Raw genomic sequence first — 18,184 nt, forward strand, 5'->3', positions numbered from 1 at the left:
GCATCTCTTTTACAAAACGTTTTCGGAAGATAAAAATATTCAGGAGTATCTCGAAGCTTTGAAGGATTCAGAGTTTTTTTTTTTTTTTTTTCGAAAATTGAACAGAAAGTACTTAAATAACTTTGAATGGATATTGAATGTTTAGTACAAACAAAACATTACCCAGCTTCGAGTTCAACGGAATAAGATTATCTCATAACATCTCACAGCGAACTGAAAACCACGTTTCAAAAACCAAAGCCTTCTAGAGTTTTCGATGCATACAAGATAAATTCAAATAGAGAAAGAAAAATTAGTGCTGCAGTTTTGCTCAGTTACGCGCTCCTGTAAAGCAGGTTTCTGTGAACTGATGAAAATAATGTACAGAATACGTGTAAGTGCTGAACAAGGCATTCATCCGATTTTTTAAGAGCTGAACATAAGATACCAGTGCATAAACATAAAACCGCAGGTGCCTCAATAATCATGTTTACGCTCATTTTTGTCTCAATTTAAGCCTACAATGCACTTTAGTTACATAATGGTAAAATCTTATATATAAACGGCTTAAGTGTATAGTTTATTGGTTGCTTGCGTAACTGTAAATTGTTTTATTCCCCGTGGAGTGCAGCCCGTGACGAATATTATGAAAAAGCTAAGCCGGAAAAATTAAAAATACAAGAGCACGTGCATTTAAGGTACAGCGAGTCCCAAAATTGAGGGTACACTTAATGATAACTTAATTTGTAGGCTATTGAGAATCGAAATTATTATGCAAGTTTTCCTAGTTTTGTCTCATTAAAAAATATACATTTTTCTTCTTAACTACACAAAAAATAAGTTATAAAACTCCGTTTAAAAAATATATTACTTAAACGAAAATCTTCAACTTCTGAAAGTCACAAAATTGAGAGTACACTTCTTAAATGACTGCGTAAAACTACCAGTAAAATTTAAAAAATAATTTGTACCTAAGATTTACACAAAAATACAACCTTTTAGTATCCAAATATTACAAATTTGAGCTTACTACCTTTCTGTGTGACAAATATGGAGAATAGGAAAGAAACGACGATTGAGAAAAGAAAACTGGCCGTTAGTCTAATCAAGGCAAATCTTTGAGAAAAATAGGAGAAATACTTAGAAGAATCATTCAAAAATTTAGAAAGGATGGTACGCTGGAAAACCAAGCAGAGAGAGGCAGGAAGAAAATTCTCAGTTCAGCAGTAGAGAGGAGAATTGTACACAAGGTAAGGATTGATCCTACAATAAGTGCTCCAAAAATTGCTGCAAGTACTTCGGAAACTGAGGGTAAATTTGTTTCTGCAGAAACAGTGCGCAGAATCATCAGAAGGGCTGGTTATAATGGCAGAAAAGCTCTCAAAAAGCTCTTCATTAGTAAAATAGAGCTAAGAGATTAAAATTTGCTAAAGAGCACATTCTAAAGCCTAAAGAGTTCTGGAATGAAGTTTTTTCTGCGATGAGAGTAAATTTAATGTTTTTGGCAGTGACAGTCATCGTATGGTGTGGTGCAAGAAAAATTCAGATTAGATTAGATTTAAGAAACACAATTCCAACTGTGAAGCATGGAGGTATGTTAGTAATGGTTTGGAGCTGTACGGTATCATCGGGAGTTGGAAAGCTAGTGTTTATTGATGGAATAATGGATAAAATAGGTTATCTTAATATATTGAAAAATAATTTGAAGGACAGTGCTACTCAATTGGGACTAGGATCAAAATTCATATTTCAACAGGATAATGATACAAAGCATACAGCGAATACTGTCAAAGAATGGCTGCTGTATCACTGCCGAAAACAGCTGAACACACCCCCTCAACCTCCTGATTTCAACGTGATCGAAAATTTGTGGTCCCACCTTGAAAAAGAGGTCCGAAAACATCAAATCACAAGTAAAGAACATTTGAAGCATGTACTAAAAGTGAAGTGGGGAATATTTCACCCGAAATTACGAAAAATCTTGTTGATTAGATGTCCCGGCGGCTGGAAGTTGTCATTAAAGCCAGTGGGTGTGCTACAAAATAGTAATGTGTTGTTTTTTTATAATTTATGTTATAAAACAACTACATGTACCCTCAATTTTGTGAGCTCAGATTTTTGACGATTTCTGTTGTACATTTTGTTTCTGTATTTCATGCATTTTTTTATGTCTATTTATGAATAAATATTAAGATTAGGTATATTTCAACATCCTCGTCTAAAGGTTTTGGTGACTGTCTTTATCTGACAGTTTTTGTTTTCATTCTAAACATGAATTCTGTTGTAGAATGGAGTGTACCCTCAATTTTGGGACTCACTGTATGTGCCTACCCTAAGTTCGTCATTTCGGTGAAAATTTTGGAAAATTTTTCAATTTATTCATTTTATACGTCATACATTTAGGTTTCCAAAAATGCTTTATTTTTGTTTCTACGATAACTAGAAGCAAAGTTATAGCATAAAAAATAAACTGGAAGTGAATTTTTGGATGACGGAAGTTGATATTTAAATGGTCGTAGAAATGTAAACAATAAGTTTAAACAACTATTCTAATTATTAAACAATATAAAAGCTGTAAAAGCAACACATCTTTCACTGTGTCACATTTTGCTTATAAAATGCCTACATGGGAAGACTCAAAATAATAATGAGTGTTTTAATAACCTTTTGAGGACTATTTTACCTAAATAAACTTTTGTCCAACTGAAAACATTGCTTTTAATTGCACATATTGCTGTATTATTAAATTCAAGATATTTAGGACTTTTAACTATTTGCAGGTATATAGAAAATAATCCCATTATGCTTGAAAGCTACATGGGAATAAACAGTGAATTCAAAAATCGAAATGCCAATCTCTACATGAAACAAAGTTATCCAGGAAAATGCTAAAAGAAAGTCAAAATTAGTTACGAATGAAGTAAAAGAGGGCCTAACATACAAATACGGTGAGTTTTAACTTTTTGGAACTCTTCTAATGAAAGTATTATTAACTTGTTAAAGTATAGCACTTTTAGATTAAGGAACAGTTGAAAAGTTGATTATAAAAAAAAAGAGCTCCGAGAGTCAAAATGTTTGGAAACCTAGGCTTTAGAGCATAAAGCAGTGCTCCGCAACTGGTGTGCCACGAGTAGGATATAGGTGTGCCGCAATCAAATACATGTATTTAACATTTTGCAATTTTTTATCATGTATTTAATTCACAATGACAATTTTTCCTTAATAATGTCTATTTTAAATGTTTTTATATATTTCACTGCTGTGTGGTAAGTGTGTCAGCATTTGAATTTTTTCGGCACTTCCTTGATAACTCTTTGGTGTGCCACGAAATTCCAGAAACATTTTTTTGTGCGTCGCAGGGAAGAAACGTTGCGGAGCACTGGCATAAAGGTTAGCTTCTGTTAAATTCGAACATTCAGTGGTATAAGTTTGCTTTTAAATAATGGTTTTGAAGAAATTTGCGGATGTGTTTTATAAAAAACCTACGCTAATTATATATTTTGTAAATAATTCAAATACCAGGAACTCGAGTGTTCAGATTTGTCAAAGTAATTAGTTTCAATAGAAACCTTCCTTCAGTTTTTCAAGCAAGCTTACAAAAAATTTTAATAGTGGTTTGATTGGAATTTAGATAAATATTAAATCTTAACAAATTAAAGATGAGCTGTGACGTCTTAAAGTTTTATCCTTCGTCCCAGATAACATGTTAGCTGGCTGCTCAGGCTTTTAGGCTTGAATCAGCCTAACACTATGAAAGTTTCCAGGCACTATGCCTGCGAAATCAGTGGATTTATAAATTTGTGCATGTATAAACCTTGATCCAAAAGTAGTGGCAGGTAAATGCAAATGAGATCCTCAAACTTCATTCCGTGGGCTAATCGTATTGCAGTTGGACGCAGAGCTCTTTTGTTGTTACACTACAGAGGACCACATGGCAGCCTTGCGGACGTTGTATATTTTACTAGACTTTAATTAGCTCAGATCTGATGGCCACACTGGATTTTACTGGATTTAGAGCATTTACTTATCTCAAACCTCATTCAAAATGATGAAAATATTTAACAGGACAAAAATTCATATTTTGTCCACAAAAGCAGCTTTTTTCACATACGCAGTGCCATATTAGTGAGATATTCTATATGTCAGCCAGAACTATAAGTGTATTAAGCTTTCATGTCGCCTAGCACTCTTCAAAGAATCGCAAAGTCAAACGAACGTGATTGTGGAAATAGCCCGATACATTTGATACATACGCGAGTAAATAGATTTAAACAATGGCGTGGCTTACGAAGTTTGGTTTGAAGAAATCTGCTCGATTATCAGCATTATCAAATTAGACTCCAGATGTGGACGCAACTAATGAGACAGTCAAATGTTCACAGGTTATTAAAATCGATGACGACTTTAAATCGCTCTTAAGAATTATAAAACCTCGAATTTTAAAATCATGACATTAAAAATGAACACTATCATACGTGAATTTGAAATCGTAATGTTATGAATATATAACTTCAATTACAAATTTTATGTGCAAAATTCTGGACTAATAATGAGTCGAATCGTCTGATAAACATATGGTTTGGTTGCCCTCTTCAGTTTTAATAAAAGTAATCGAATTAAACTGCTTTAAATTTGCTGAGATTAATAATTTCCACACCATTTTTGGGATACGAAAGTTTCAAAGGAAACTGTGGTACACGTTTCTTGCTTGAAAAATATTCATTAAACAATTTATACGAAGAAATAGTGCGTTTAGAAAATTTAGGATATATGCAATTACAAGGAATGTGCAATTATTAAAGCTATAATACTCTGAAGATGTTCAATAGCTGCCATTCAAATTGCTGATGTCTTTGAACATATATCTTTTAGAGGATAGAAAGAAATTTCAGCACTAAGTAGTATTTACGACAATATACATAGTAGCATAGTTTTAGAAAGTCTTACCGTGACGAGAAACGGTCCGACGAAATATGTTCCAGGCAGCAGAAACAGAAGCGCATTATCTGAAATAAAATTATATGGAATTGTTGCGAGTGTAATGAAAACATGGAAATTTCATTTCAATGCTTAATTTGGTTATCAAAAATTGTTTGGTGTTTGGGAAATTTAATAATAAACAGTGAAGGAGGCTTGATACCGAACAATAAACTGTAGAATTTACTTTGTAAAAAATTAATACCCTTCATGATAATTAGTGATCATGATAATCATTCAGTGAAATAACAAGTATGCTTTATATTTTGTTCGAATAGGTTTACTGACAAATACAGTCTTTCAATGTCGAACTCAAAGTTATTCTGAAATATAAATGAAAGCACTGATCTAGAAACACAAAGTATAAATAAAATTAGCGGGTAATATTCTATAAAGAGGCACTGTAGATAAAGTGAATGATTTTGTTTACCAATACACAGCAACTTGAACTGAAAAGTTATAGAACTGACGGAAATTTTGTCTAAAAAGTAAGATCAGAATTAAGGAAATTCTGGAAATACCAACTGCGAAAACACTTCAATTGAAATCATTTTAACATGATAAAAATAGATTTTACGTAATAAATACTATGCTAACGTCTTCAGTGTATAGGTTAGGTTATTTAATTACGGCAAAGCCTCGAAGGCTATCTGCCTAAGGTGAGGGATACCTTCGTGGAGGACGTTTTAAGGAAAACTGGCTCGTATAGACGTTACACATGGGGAAAACCACGAAAACACTGCAGCCGGCCCATTCGCGGGATTCGAACCTCGAACCGAACTACCAGTGTTCAGCAAATTTACCGCTCGGCCGCTGGTCGGCTCTTCAGTGTACAGAATAAATGCGCTGATAAAAAGTCTAAACTGGTAATCTGATTCCACTTCAGTTATCAAATTGAATCCAATTGCAAATTTAAGAAACGCAAAGTAGCGGGTGGACGAGCGTTAAAACCGCTGAATACAAGTAGTTCTACTTCTGTTCAAATCACGGTGGGAGAGACTTGTTATATGGCTCTTTTCGTGACTTTTACCCCCATGTTAAACGGGAAGGGAAATTCCTTCTGTTTAAACGAACGTTTTCTTTAAAAACATTTCTGCCATCACTAACATTTAAATTCCTTTCTTTCCAAAATAAAAATGCTGCAAGTTTTCCACCTGCGTGAATTTATTTTGCCCGAGTTTTCAAACTATATTGAGTTTATTGTTTTGTCTTATACTGCGGCATAATTTTAACGTTTTCCATTGTAACACCGTGATGTAACATTTTTTCTTTGTACCATTTATTTTTTAATTTATTACTTGACGAAACATTTGTAAGTTTCCAATGAGCCATTTTTTGAGCTCATCTCTTCAGATGAGGCAAGGATTTTTTTTTATTTCGACTATTAAATTTTCATTATAATTTCACATTCTCTTAAAATCTCAAAAATCAGACTTTTCAGTTTAATATCTTCTTGCTTCCAAATGTTTGGCTCTGAAACAACATTCAAGCTCCAACGTGTCCTTAATTTTCAATTTAGCAATCAGATTGACTGCAAGTTAAAAATAAGGCTACTACAATGTTTTTAAGCTGAGGAAGGAGGTTACCAATTAGTCAATTTCCCTTTCAGCAAACTTATTTAAAGCAACAAGTGCAAATAATAGTAATTAGCATTAAAGGACAGATTACAATGCTTTTCAAGCCAAAATTTAGTACTGGTATTTTGAGCTAAAGATATGGAGAAAATCTTTACGGGAAGTTTTGCTACTGCATTTCGAAGGTTTGGGAATCAACTTCCTACCCCCACCTCGACTTAAGCGCATAGTGCAATTTTATGAAACTGATGAATTTTCGATAAATCGCTGAAATTATTAGGTATAAAGCAATATACAAAAACTATAAAATTTCCTCTTATTTAAGAAAGCATAAGGTTTAAGCAATATAATTATATCAGCGTAAACAGGAAAATTGAAAACATACCTATCTATATTCAAACAATATTTGGCGGCGGAGCATCGTTTTGGATGTTTTCCGGGGTTTTAGATACATTCAAGTATGTTTTACGGTAAAGCACTCAAAGGATCTCCGTCCAAGCGAAGGCAGAGAAGGAAAGGCTTTAAAGAAAACCCGACTCAATACACGTTACATATGAGAAAAACCATGAAAGCGCCCGTGCATCCAGCCCCATTCGCCAGGACTAATCCAGGTCCAAACCATCAGTTTTCATAGACTTTACTGCTCGCCTGGGTGAGCCGATATATTAGAGAATTCTATCGGAATGTTTGCCATTGGGAGTCAAAAATGCTACTAAAATTTTGCGATTGCCCAGAATATTAGCAACTAGCTTATTTATCATATTTCTGGATAAGAAGATTCGCATTATTGAAGAAAAATTAAGAGTTCAAGGTTGGAAGACCTTCCTTGAATTATGTCGATATATATTCAAAGATTAGTGTTAAACTAGTTTTAACCACCCATAAAAATCTTAAAATGGCGGTAACCAAGTAATATTTTCGTTTATCCACAGTATTTTGCAGTATGTAGGTTTTGTTCTCATTTTTAATATGAAAGTACTAAAGATATTGCGCAGGTCCACGCCGGCTCTTACTGGAAATACTGATAAAGACTACTGTATAATCAGGATCCAAGTACAGTTTTTATAGACAAATCATGATCAAGATTTGTCTGTAACAGAGAAACAAGACTATACTAATGATTTAAATACTTAAACACAATAAACAATTTAACAGATTAATTAGGACGGAAGAGTGTCATAACATATGAAGATCGTTAAACAGCTGGACACGAAAAACATTTAAAATTCTATCGAATAAAATGAAGTATTAAATGCAAACGCCACTTTATTAAAAACGTGTTACAACTGAACATTATTTTTTTAAAGTTTATTACATGCTTTGCAATTGGGCATTACACGGAAAGGGAGGGATGACCCGTGGAGGACTTCCTAAAGGAAATTGACTCTTATCCACATCACACACAAGTAAACCTCAAAAACGCCCCTGCTGCCAGGCCTTGAATATTGGACCAAACTACCAGTGTGCACTACTGGGTATTAGAAGGCTGGGGTAAAAGCTTAAGTTGTGTGCATAGAATATTTCTTTAAAAAATGCCGAAAATGTTGCTAATAAGCAAATAATTCCCTATTTGAACATCTTTCTACGTATGCCATGAGGTTGCCCATACGGCCACTCCAGATAGTTTAGAAACAGACATGACAGATTCTTCTTAGTCCTGTCTGCTCCTGACAGATTCAGATAACCTGAACATCCTCATCCATGTTAAGCGACTGTTTAATATCTTCACAGACATCCGATTTGTAGGTTACATTTTAACGGTTCGTCGTCTGAACTTCATTTGCTTGCCATCTCCACTGTCGAATCACCGATTTAACTTTCTACGCTGTAGTTAATCAGAAATAGTTTTTAATCTTCCGAATATTTGAAACAGTTTGATCCTTCATATCTCAGTATTCATAGGCATGAGCTGTAGACACCCCGTTTTCTTTCCCGTTTATGCGTTACACTGAAGTGCACATGCTTTGTTTTTTAATTCCAGATATGATTAGCTACAGTAATTTATTCATACTCAACCATCCAAGAATTAATAATTCCCTTAAATATTTCGACGGTACCACGTGACCAGAAGACCAAGTCACTACAAAACACGGCAGCAGCGTAAGCCAAAGATCTGATCAGAATTGAAGCTGCGTACACACGAATTATGAAGACAGCCTAAATTCTCTCTTCTGAGTGGTGTTAGGACTTATTCTGTGCAAGAACCGCTGTCCTGTTACAATTGCATCCGCTGGCGTGTCTCATCTAGTCAAAGATTGGTCGCATTTTTCTCTGCTTACTACGTTTATTATATTACTCAAATTCTGGCCGTTAAATCCAAGTTCATTGATTGGAGGTCCTTAAATCTACGCGACGAATTCAGTGCAACTCTTAATATTGGTTCAAATTTAAAATACTGCCTATTTACCAATTCACGACTACAGTTTGTTACCATTGGTCATCGCTAAATTGAAAAGTATCGTTACAAAACATCGAACATTTACCTTCAGATAAAAAGCTGAGTAATGGGACAAATCTACCTTTATGTGAAATTAAATATGGTTGAGTTCTAAATGTTATACATACAGATTAAAATTTCAGTACCACTTGATAATCATTCTGTAGCAGCATGAATCATATCTATACATTGTACACTGAAAATTCGATTTTGAACGTTAACTTCTGTCTAATTAACTAATACTGGAAAATTTCTACAAAAAGAGCAAAAACAAAGGATTTAGTTATAAAGTACTGAAATTTCCGTTACCTGAAATCTCTTCTCAAGCCGGTTAGGTAAATTATGCCTGTAAATAAATTAAGACAGATGGTTAAACAGAGAAACTTTACTATCCAGCTATGCAATCCTTTCTCTAAATATTTTTAATTGAGAAAGAAATACTTACCCGAAAAGATACCAATCGTATGCCACCGTAAGAAAAGTCATCTCTAGGGGGGTTAAAGTTTTGTGTATCAAGCCATCGGCCCACAGAGACAGACGTAAAAGGCATATGAAAAGTGGTGTCCTATCTTCACCACCTACGCAGTGGACGAGAAGACCTTTTTTTCCTAAAAAATAATCAGTGCAGATGGCAATATTTAAAATTTATACGAACACATTACCTTTTTATTGTTTTATTTCCCCAAATATGATCTTAATATTCTTTCATTTCAGTTTATACAAGCCTTAAATAGCAATATACTAGCCTTAAATAGCCATTTCAGTCTACAGAAGCCTTAAATAGTGCAAATGGCAACTTATCTCTGCCAATTCCATTATCACATTTCAAATCAAGACTGGAATAGGATCTTATGTTCCTGTGGAAACTGGACGCAAGAGCTAACAGGCAAGTAAGTAGGTTACGGAGGACTGGAACACCTGGTGTCTAACAGAGGTAAATAGCCATTTGTTCCGCGGCCTCTCCAACGACAGCAAAAGCTCCCTGGTGCCCCAGGAGCCTGCACCAGGAGATTATTGAGGTTGTCATAGGGAAGTACATGGCCTTACAAGGTCATTAGTAGGAAATGTTATCCTGGTGCCCTCAAGAGAATTCACTCTTTAGTCAGAGAAATGACATATTTCCTGACGGCGCATGGCCAGTTTGCAGCCCATCTGTTTCGCTTCGGATTGCAGTATAGATTCCTGGATATGCGGCTGAACCGGTACCATCGATCACTATGTTAGAGTGCGGAATCACGAGACTTAAATTTCAAGCCGTACGCAGCTGAAAAAGCCTAGGTATGGCTGAAACAAATATAAAAGTAAGCTACTAGGAAAGAAACTTAAAATTATCAGACTATCTGGCAATGAAACTGCGAAAATCTATAATCAATCGAAAAAATAATTCAGCACAGTAAAAGTCTGACAGTCTCTTCAAAACCATACGGCACAAATACCCATCTTCGGAAGTAACTTTATAAACTTAGCTAAAAATTTATTTAAATAAATTTGTAATATTCTATAAAGATTTTTGACTAGATTTAGTGATAATAGAATGCTCCGCCAATTGAGTACAAATGCTGGTCATAACAGGTGGCACAGCAACTTAGCTGGTGGTAAGTAAAATCCTTAAAAGCGGATAGTTTCCTTGCATTTAAAAATTAGATTAAGGTTGCTTGTATATTATAAAGCAGACTGAAATTGTCGAAAAGTAGCAGGATTCAACTCCAATTATGGATAAAGGAGACATCGCGGTATACTCTACTAACGCATAGGGTTTCGTATGCGGTAAACCTGATTCACCTTTTTCGGATGAAAACAAGAATATAAACTGTTACTGGTGCATATTTTCCTTGCATTTTGGAAAATGCATTCGAGAGCTGTGGAATCACATATGACCTCACAGACTCATTTAGATTAGATCAAAAGAACTAACTTTTATAGAATAGGTAACCATCTTTCACGGTCGACAATAATACGAAAGAGCGGAATTATGAGCTTAATAAGGATGTCGTAAAATCACGATTCAAGAGGTATAGCCTGAAACTCTTCGTACGAAGTAGACGTCCTGATTTATGCATGTTTAAAATGGCTCAAGATATGAGCTATCACTACCAAATTGTCCAGTTTATAAGCATACGATATATATAGGAAAGGAATTACTTAAAGTAGTGAAAGGTAAGATTTTTATAGGATTGTGGATAATATATACACAGGAAAATTCACTGTAATTTTAAGAAAACACCAGATTTCAATTGCTTCGGGTATTTATTTACAGTTTGTTTTAAGAAACCTTTTCGCATAATTTTCTCCAAGGAAGTTACGCGAACGTTTCGGGAACCCTAAATCACTAAATTTTGTTATATAAGCTTTAGTATTATGCGTTAAGTACTTAATATCTCATCTAAAGCAAATTATTGACAAATGTTCCAAGATAAATATTCCGAGAATGCATAGAGCTATAACTCACCGGAGGTTATGCAGGACAATAAGAACAAAAGATAATTTTTCGTCAGTTTGAGAACGTCCCAAGCCTGGAAAAAAAAGTTAGTCTACATACAAGTTATTAAAAGTTCAAATAGCAAGATGAAACCGAGTTCATATTTTGTATCTATAGCTCAAGATAAAATTTTAACACAAAGTTAAGACATTAAAAATACTAGACAAGTTTCTCCACATGTTATGTAAGAGGTTACTGCATGAAATATATGACAAAGAATACTGGATTTTGTTACACTAATAGAGACTCCAACAAAAAAATTATCCAAGCGCAACTTTTATGGAGACCAATTTCATTAAACGAATTGTTGGAATGGCATTTTATGCTCTTTGATTTTTGTAAAACGCAAATAAATTAAAAACTGCACGTCATTTGCCAAATTTTTAGCTCATCGATTATGGCAAACGACGCAAAGGCATTTCACATAAGAAAAAGATTAGGATAGGTTTTTTATTATGACAACACACATAAGAACTGTCAAGTTAGGTCAGGGGCTCTCTGATGAGGATTCTTAACGACACTATCTCTTGTCTACATCACATATAGGGAAACACAAAAACGTCCATGCAAGCAACCCGTCCCATAGCATTTGAATGGGGGTTGAACTACCAGTATTCAGCGACCAATCTTTATTGCTCAATTGGCGTTAGTCAAAATATGATTAGAATACCTTTAAAAACGGATTTTAAAGAAACTTTGTATATTATTAGGCATGAGGAAATCCAGAAATAGCGTTAAGGAACTCGTGAAGAGGGAACTGAACAAGGTATGAATGCTGTTATCCATTCCAGCACTGATGTTCCTCATTTAACATAGGGAGATTAAGCAGCTCAGACCCTGAAACAGAAGAATTCTTCGTGCTGCCTACTAATATTTTAAGGAGTCATGAGCAAAAAAAATAATTATAACTTTTCCACATTTGGTATGTGCAAGAATGATTTATCGAAGGATGCATTCATAGAAGTTTACGAGTAAAGGAGAACGTTTATTTACATACGAGATACGAGTTCTTTATATACACCAGTCTTTACAACACATTTTGGATTACACATTTGAAACTATTCACGAAATTAAGATCCAGACTTAACACTTCTGAAACTACGCAAACGCTTTTAATGTCAGGATCATATATTAATAGCAAACAGAACAATTTCTATAATTTTATATAAAATCCATAAAACTTCGCATTTTTATTTTCCCATATTTCCATAACAGTTGTCGGCCAGTTTTGTTTAGCGTCTTTTCTGGCGATACTTGTCTTTCTTATCGCTCGGGCAATCATGGTTTTCATCGAATTATTTCCTCGTTGCAGTGAATTTCAAGACTGATTTATCAATAGACGAAAAAGCAGCCATTTGATTTCTTCAAGTAAAAAGGTATTCCTCATAAAAGCTGTTCGAATTAAAACGAGAACCTCGTAAAATTAAAACGAGTCAAAATCGAAATGATTATGCAACTTATGTATAAATTATGAATAAAAAGGTGTCCGAACACAAACTTTGTTTCTAGGATCACGAAGATTCAAATTAATAGCAACGCAACGGTTTTTCCGAATATTTACATGAGAGAGGGTTGTGACAAATTCCTATATAGGGCTAACGTTATTAGTCGTGAACGCAATAAGATTGCGAAAATTGATGGCTTATTTACAGAAAGGAAAAATAACAAACCATGCGTTTTGGAAGGATTGTGTCATAAAACTAGAGAATGTTTCTTTGTTGCCATTCCCGATCGTCTAGTGTAAATAAATAGCTGCAATAAAGGAGAAAGTTTACGGCTAAATATATGACATCTTCTGACAGCTGGAATGAATATAAGTTTTCCGTTTTTGAATTACAGGAACGAACATTTCACAGTAAATTATAGAAATTTAGCAAAAAGGGTAAAAGCTAAAAGAAATAATTTAGGGAAAAAACAGTTTAGTATCGAGTAAAGGCGAGGCGTAAAGAAAGAAACCGAAAGTGCCAATGTAGAGAGCCAAAAATGCTTCGTATTTCATTCACAGGAAAGTATACACAATGGAAAATTGTGAGCAAAAATCTAAATAAGCCGTATATATAGTTAACACAAAAACATCATTACCTGGTAATTACTATAATTTATGTCTGGAAATTCTACATCATCATCGAGAGGCAGTTGAAGAGTGATGCCGACACTTTTCTGAAAAATACATTATATGAGCAAAATATAAAATTAGTCACTACAAAAATATTCATGACATCTCATTATAGCCAAAAGTATTAGAAAAATAAAATGTGAAGTTAAAATGTGCACATAACATTTAGCTTAAAATTACGGTCTGTTAAAGACGATCAGCTGATAAAATGATCAAATTACAGAAACTTATCTTTCAAACCTAATGCGAGATTAAGAACCGCTGTTTCATGGTATTTGAAAAATAATCAGTTCAATGACATACCTTTTCTAGATTTGGTACGTTAAAGAATTTATTCAAGGATGCATCCGTAGAAGTTTACCAGTAAAGGAGAGGTTTTATTTACATAAGATTTCTTCATATACGCTACAGTCTTTACATAGAAGTTTACAAAACATTTGAAACTATTTGCGAAATTAAGATCGAGACTTAACATTTCTGAAAATACGCAAACACTTTTAATGTTAGGATCATATATGAGTAGCAAACAGAACATTTTCGATACTTTTATATAAAAGTCATAAAACTTCGCATTTTTATTTTCCCATATTTCCATAAAAGTCGTCGGCCAGTTTTTAGTGTCAAAAAATGCCTAGTTTTGTTTCGTGTCAAAACATTTTATGCTTCGAAATTTTCGTAAAACTAATTGGTTCCTATCTGAGAAACATGACTTTTCAAGTTCGCTGCGGTGACACCTTACCTGTCAGAAAAGCAATTCATAGTGGGGTCCGCAAGGGTCAGTTCTTTCCCCTCCCCGCCGGCTCTATGTTTATATCAACGATTTTCGTGTTGAATGGGTATTCAACACGAAAATATTCAAATACGCTGACGACACTGTAGTACTGACTGAATCCAGGAATCCCTAGCTGTGAAGTAATTTACAAATGCATCTCAATATGATCAATCACTGGTACAAGACTGAAAATTAAGCTCACTGCATCTAAAAAGGTTGTATTGCGCTCTATCGGAGATAAAAAACAAGATTAAGAGTCAACACCGATATCTACTTATACAGAACTGTAATCCCTGTAGCTAATTCCTATAATTATTTAAGTGTTTACATAGATAAGTCTCAACTTGTAAGATCTTGCATCTTAAACCAAAAGCAGCCTACACAGCAGATTATCGTATTATTGGCAAAAAATCAAAGCTCAGTCTAAAAATAAAGAAAATGCTTTATATATCTGTAATTCGACCGATCATGCTATATGCTGTGCCTGCCTGCGCAATCGCACCTTGGTATGTGAGAAAATATAATTCATAACGACCTGGATATTCCCATCTGTGCATATATTTATACTCATGACAGCTCATAATTTCTTCGAGAAGATGAAGCATAATCAGTATAACGCAATTAAACAAATATTGGAATATGATCCAACCACTGAATACACTGTCAAAACGCCCAAGGACAATTCGTCATTTCACAATACGAAAAACATACATGCATTCATTCAGATTCTTCATTATTTAACACAGGGAGATAATATTCGGTGGCAACAGTTTGCAAAGTGAAACGGACCTTTATAGTTAAACAAAGCAAAATGCCGTTTCGAAACTAATAACTTTTCTGAGCTGCCACCCCTTTAGGCTAATAGAATAAATTCACAATAAATAAGAAAAGCTTATGCAGAACTGGAAATAAATTTAAAAAACAATCATAAATTACTAGCACAATTATTTCAGTTAGACACACTTTTTAACATTAGAATAAATACATAAAAATTGTTAAATGTTTATCACTATGACGTATTGTGAAATATTGAAATAAAACTCCTTTGTAGAATATTATGCTATAATATTCATCTACAATTTTAAAAAAAGAACAATTAATTTTAAACAAAAGCTTTCAAACATCCATTTTTTGGATTTCAGTATTTTTTAATTATTGACACCAATAAAAAGCATTATATTTGAATTTCTATTAGTTCAGATTTAAAATATTTTTAAATAGACAAATTTCCTTACAACACAGGAAAAGATAAAAAATATCCACACCTGAAAGCATGCAACAGCTTTATAATTATTAAGAACATTAATTATGCTTTATAAACATGCTAAAATTTTAAAAATCAATCTCAATCTCATTTCCAAAAATAAAAATATCTAGAAATTCTAATTTGTTAAATGAGGCGCTACCACCAGCTTTTTCTTGAAAATTATACACGCTGCAATAGCCAACTATTGTTAAGTTTCTGCAAGTCGTCCCTACTACTCCGGATGTAGTCAAGATGACAGCCGGGAATACGCCAGCACAAGGGGAATATCCATTTGGATTGGTCTTTCTTATAAGGTCCATGAGCATGAACAGGACGTGACGAAAGCGCAGCTCATTCTGCTTCGACGAAGAATGCCATTAGTTTCTTATTATTTGCTATTTCTACGATTTAAGTTGCCTATCTATCGCCCAATAAGATATTCCTTTTCTGGAACTGCATGCTTCTGAAGGACTTTGAATTATTATGTCATTCACAACTTCGAACTGTCTTCGCGCCATTTTCATGGTGTCTCACTACTGCTTATCTTGGACTATCTATATTACACTCACCATCTGCATTTACCATTAATTCACTGCATCTGTCTGCATGCTTCAAATTAATGCCATTGCTTATCACTGCACAATTTTTATGAACGCCTACTTTCGTAAGTACACTCATGTCCATAAATTAAGGATAATGCAAAATCACGCAAAGGAAGCGATAAAAGCAAAACAAATTTCACTTATTTGTAAAGCTTATTTATTAAACAAAAGGTAAAGAGCAAAAAAAGATGCTATATGTTTGACATTAAAAAAATTAGCGATTTTTTCTCCCTGGAGCAAATTACAAAAACCTATTTACAAAAAACCAATATCACATGGTTGGTATGATTGTTGATACATTGTCTCCCAGACGTTGTCTCCCATTGTCTCCAGATATCTCCCAGACGATGCAATACAGTCCGTACAACGCCTAGCCATGCTAAGTATCAAATTATCGATTTGATCTTGGGGGGATATTACGCAAAGGAAGCGATAAAAGCAAAACAAATTTCACTTATTTGTAAAGCTTATTTATTAAACAAAAGGTAAAGAGCAAAAAAGATTCTATATGTTTGATATTTAAAAAATTAGATTTTTTCTTCCTGGAGCAAATTACAAAAAAAAAACCCTATTTACAAAAAAAAAAAACCAATATTACATGGTTGGTATTGATTGTTAATACATTTTATGTCTCCCAGACGATGCAATACAGTCCGTACAACGCCTAGGTATGCTGAGTATCAAATTATCGATCTGATCTTTGGGGGATATTACACCACTCAAAAAGCAATGCTCTCCGAAGTTCCGGTAGACATGTAGGAGGAGGTGGACGGGCTGCTACTTGGCGTCCAAGCACGTCCCAACGTGCTCTACTGGATTCAAGTCCGGTGAGAATGCTGGCCAGTCCATACGAGTGATATCCTCCGATTGAAGGCATTCGCTTACGATGTTTGCACGGTGAGGACGGGCGTTGTTATCCATAAACACAAATTGTGCTCCCATGGCGCCCCGAAACAAACGTACATGTTGTTCGAGAATGACGTCCCGATAGATTTGGCTTGTTAGGGTTCCAATTTGAACATGTAGGTCAGTTCTGGAACCCAGAATAATTCCACCCCAAACGAGCACTCCGGCACCACCGTAACGGTGTCATTCAATGATGTTTTCTTGGTAACAGGTACCTGGAGCTCTCCATATGAAAGTCCGGCGAGAATCAGACCGCTAGCTAAACCTGGCTCGTCGGAAAACATCACGCAAGCCCACTGTTGCGGTGTCCACAATGCATGCTATCCGCAGGTGACAGTGAGTTGCAGTAAGTGGAACGCATCTGACAGGTCTACGAGCATATGGACGAATCTGCCCTAAGCGTCTGTACACGGTCTGCCTTGAAATTGCGGTACCAGTGCTAAAGAGCTGACGAGACGGGTCTGAGGCCGTGCTCCGCCTGTTTCTTTTGACAGTAACTGCCAAATACCGGTCCTCATTTGGCGTTGTAACTTTGGGGCGACCTGTGCTGTAACGTCTGCTCACATTACCATCATCTTGGTATCGCTACCAAAGCCTGGAGATGACACTCTGGGTAATTCCAAGTTCGTCTGATACTTCCAGTTGGGTACGCCCACATTCCAGACGGCCTATAATTCTACCACGTAAAAAATCATCCAAATGCGTCCTTTGTCATAACTAATCGATTATTGCACTGAAATGCTTATAAAGCGCCTGCGAGCAATTTTACTTTGCCTATATTCCTTATATATCACTCTTACACTCTCGTCATTGTGACGTACCATCGGTGTCATCTGGTTACTTCCTGAAATTTGCATACGATTCTTGAAGATGTGTGTGGTGATTTTACAGGTGATATTTATTTTAGAGTTCGATTTCCGCGTGACTCCGAATTATCCTTAATTTATGGACATGAGTGTATTAAGATATGCCTGCTCACGCAGCTGAAATTTCTTCGCCCACGGGTGTTGGTACTGTCTAGTACCATTCATTCGGAAATATCTGCCTAGTGCACTTTAATGCTATCTACTGGCAAGTCTTTAGTAATTAATGACCA

At 34.9% G+C, this 18,184-nt stretch overlaps 1 protein-coding gene across 1 annotated transcript in view; it reads right to left on the reverse strand.

The window, feature by feature from the left end:
- LOC118184427 (phosphatidylinositol-3,5-bisphosphate 3-phosphatase MTMR14-like) overlaps positions 1-18,184 on the reverse strand; it is a 52,589-nt gene that overhangs the window by 14,623 nt on the left and 19,782 nt on the right. The window contains exons 10-14 of the mRNA XM_085827715.1: positions 13,529-13,606; positions 11,417-11,480; positions 9,413-9,575; positions 9,277-9,313; positions 4,927-4,985 (exon numbers count right to left, since the gene is read on the reverse strand). Of these exons, the coding sequence (XP_085683841.1) occupies positions 4,927-4,985; positions 9,277-9,313; positions 9,413-9,575; positions 11,417-11,480; positions 13,529-13,606 (401 nt within the window). The remainder of the gene's footprint in view (positions 1-4,926; positions 4,986-9,276; positions 9,314-9,412; positions 9,576-11,416; positions 11,481-13,528; positions 13,607-18,184) is intronic.

The sequence above is a fragment of the Stegodyphus dumicola genome, chromosome 12 (genome assembly GCF_044657685.1).
Source record: "Stegodyphus dumicola isolate Sdum_Otavi_A_Nest chromosome 12, ASM4465768v1".
Taxonomy (NCBI): domain Eukaryota; kingdom Metazoa; phylum Arthropoda; class Arachnida; order Araneae; family Eresidae; genus Stegodyphus; species Stegodyphus dumicola.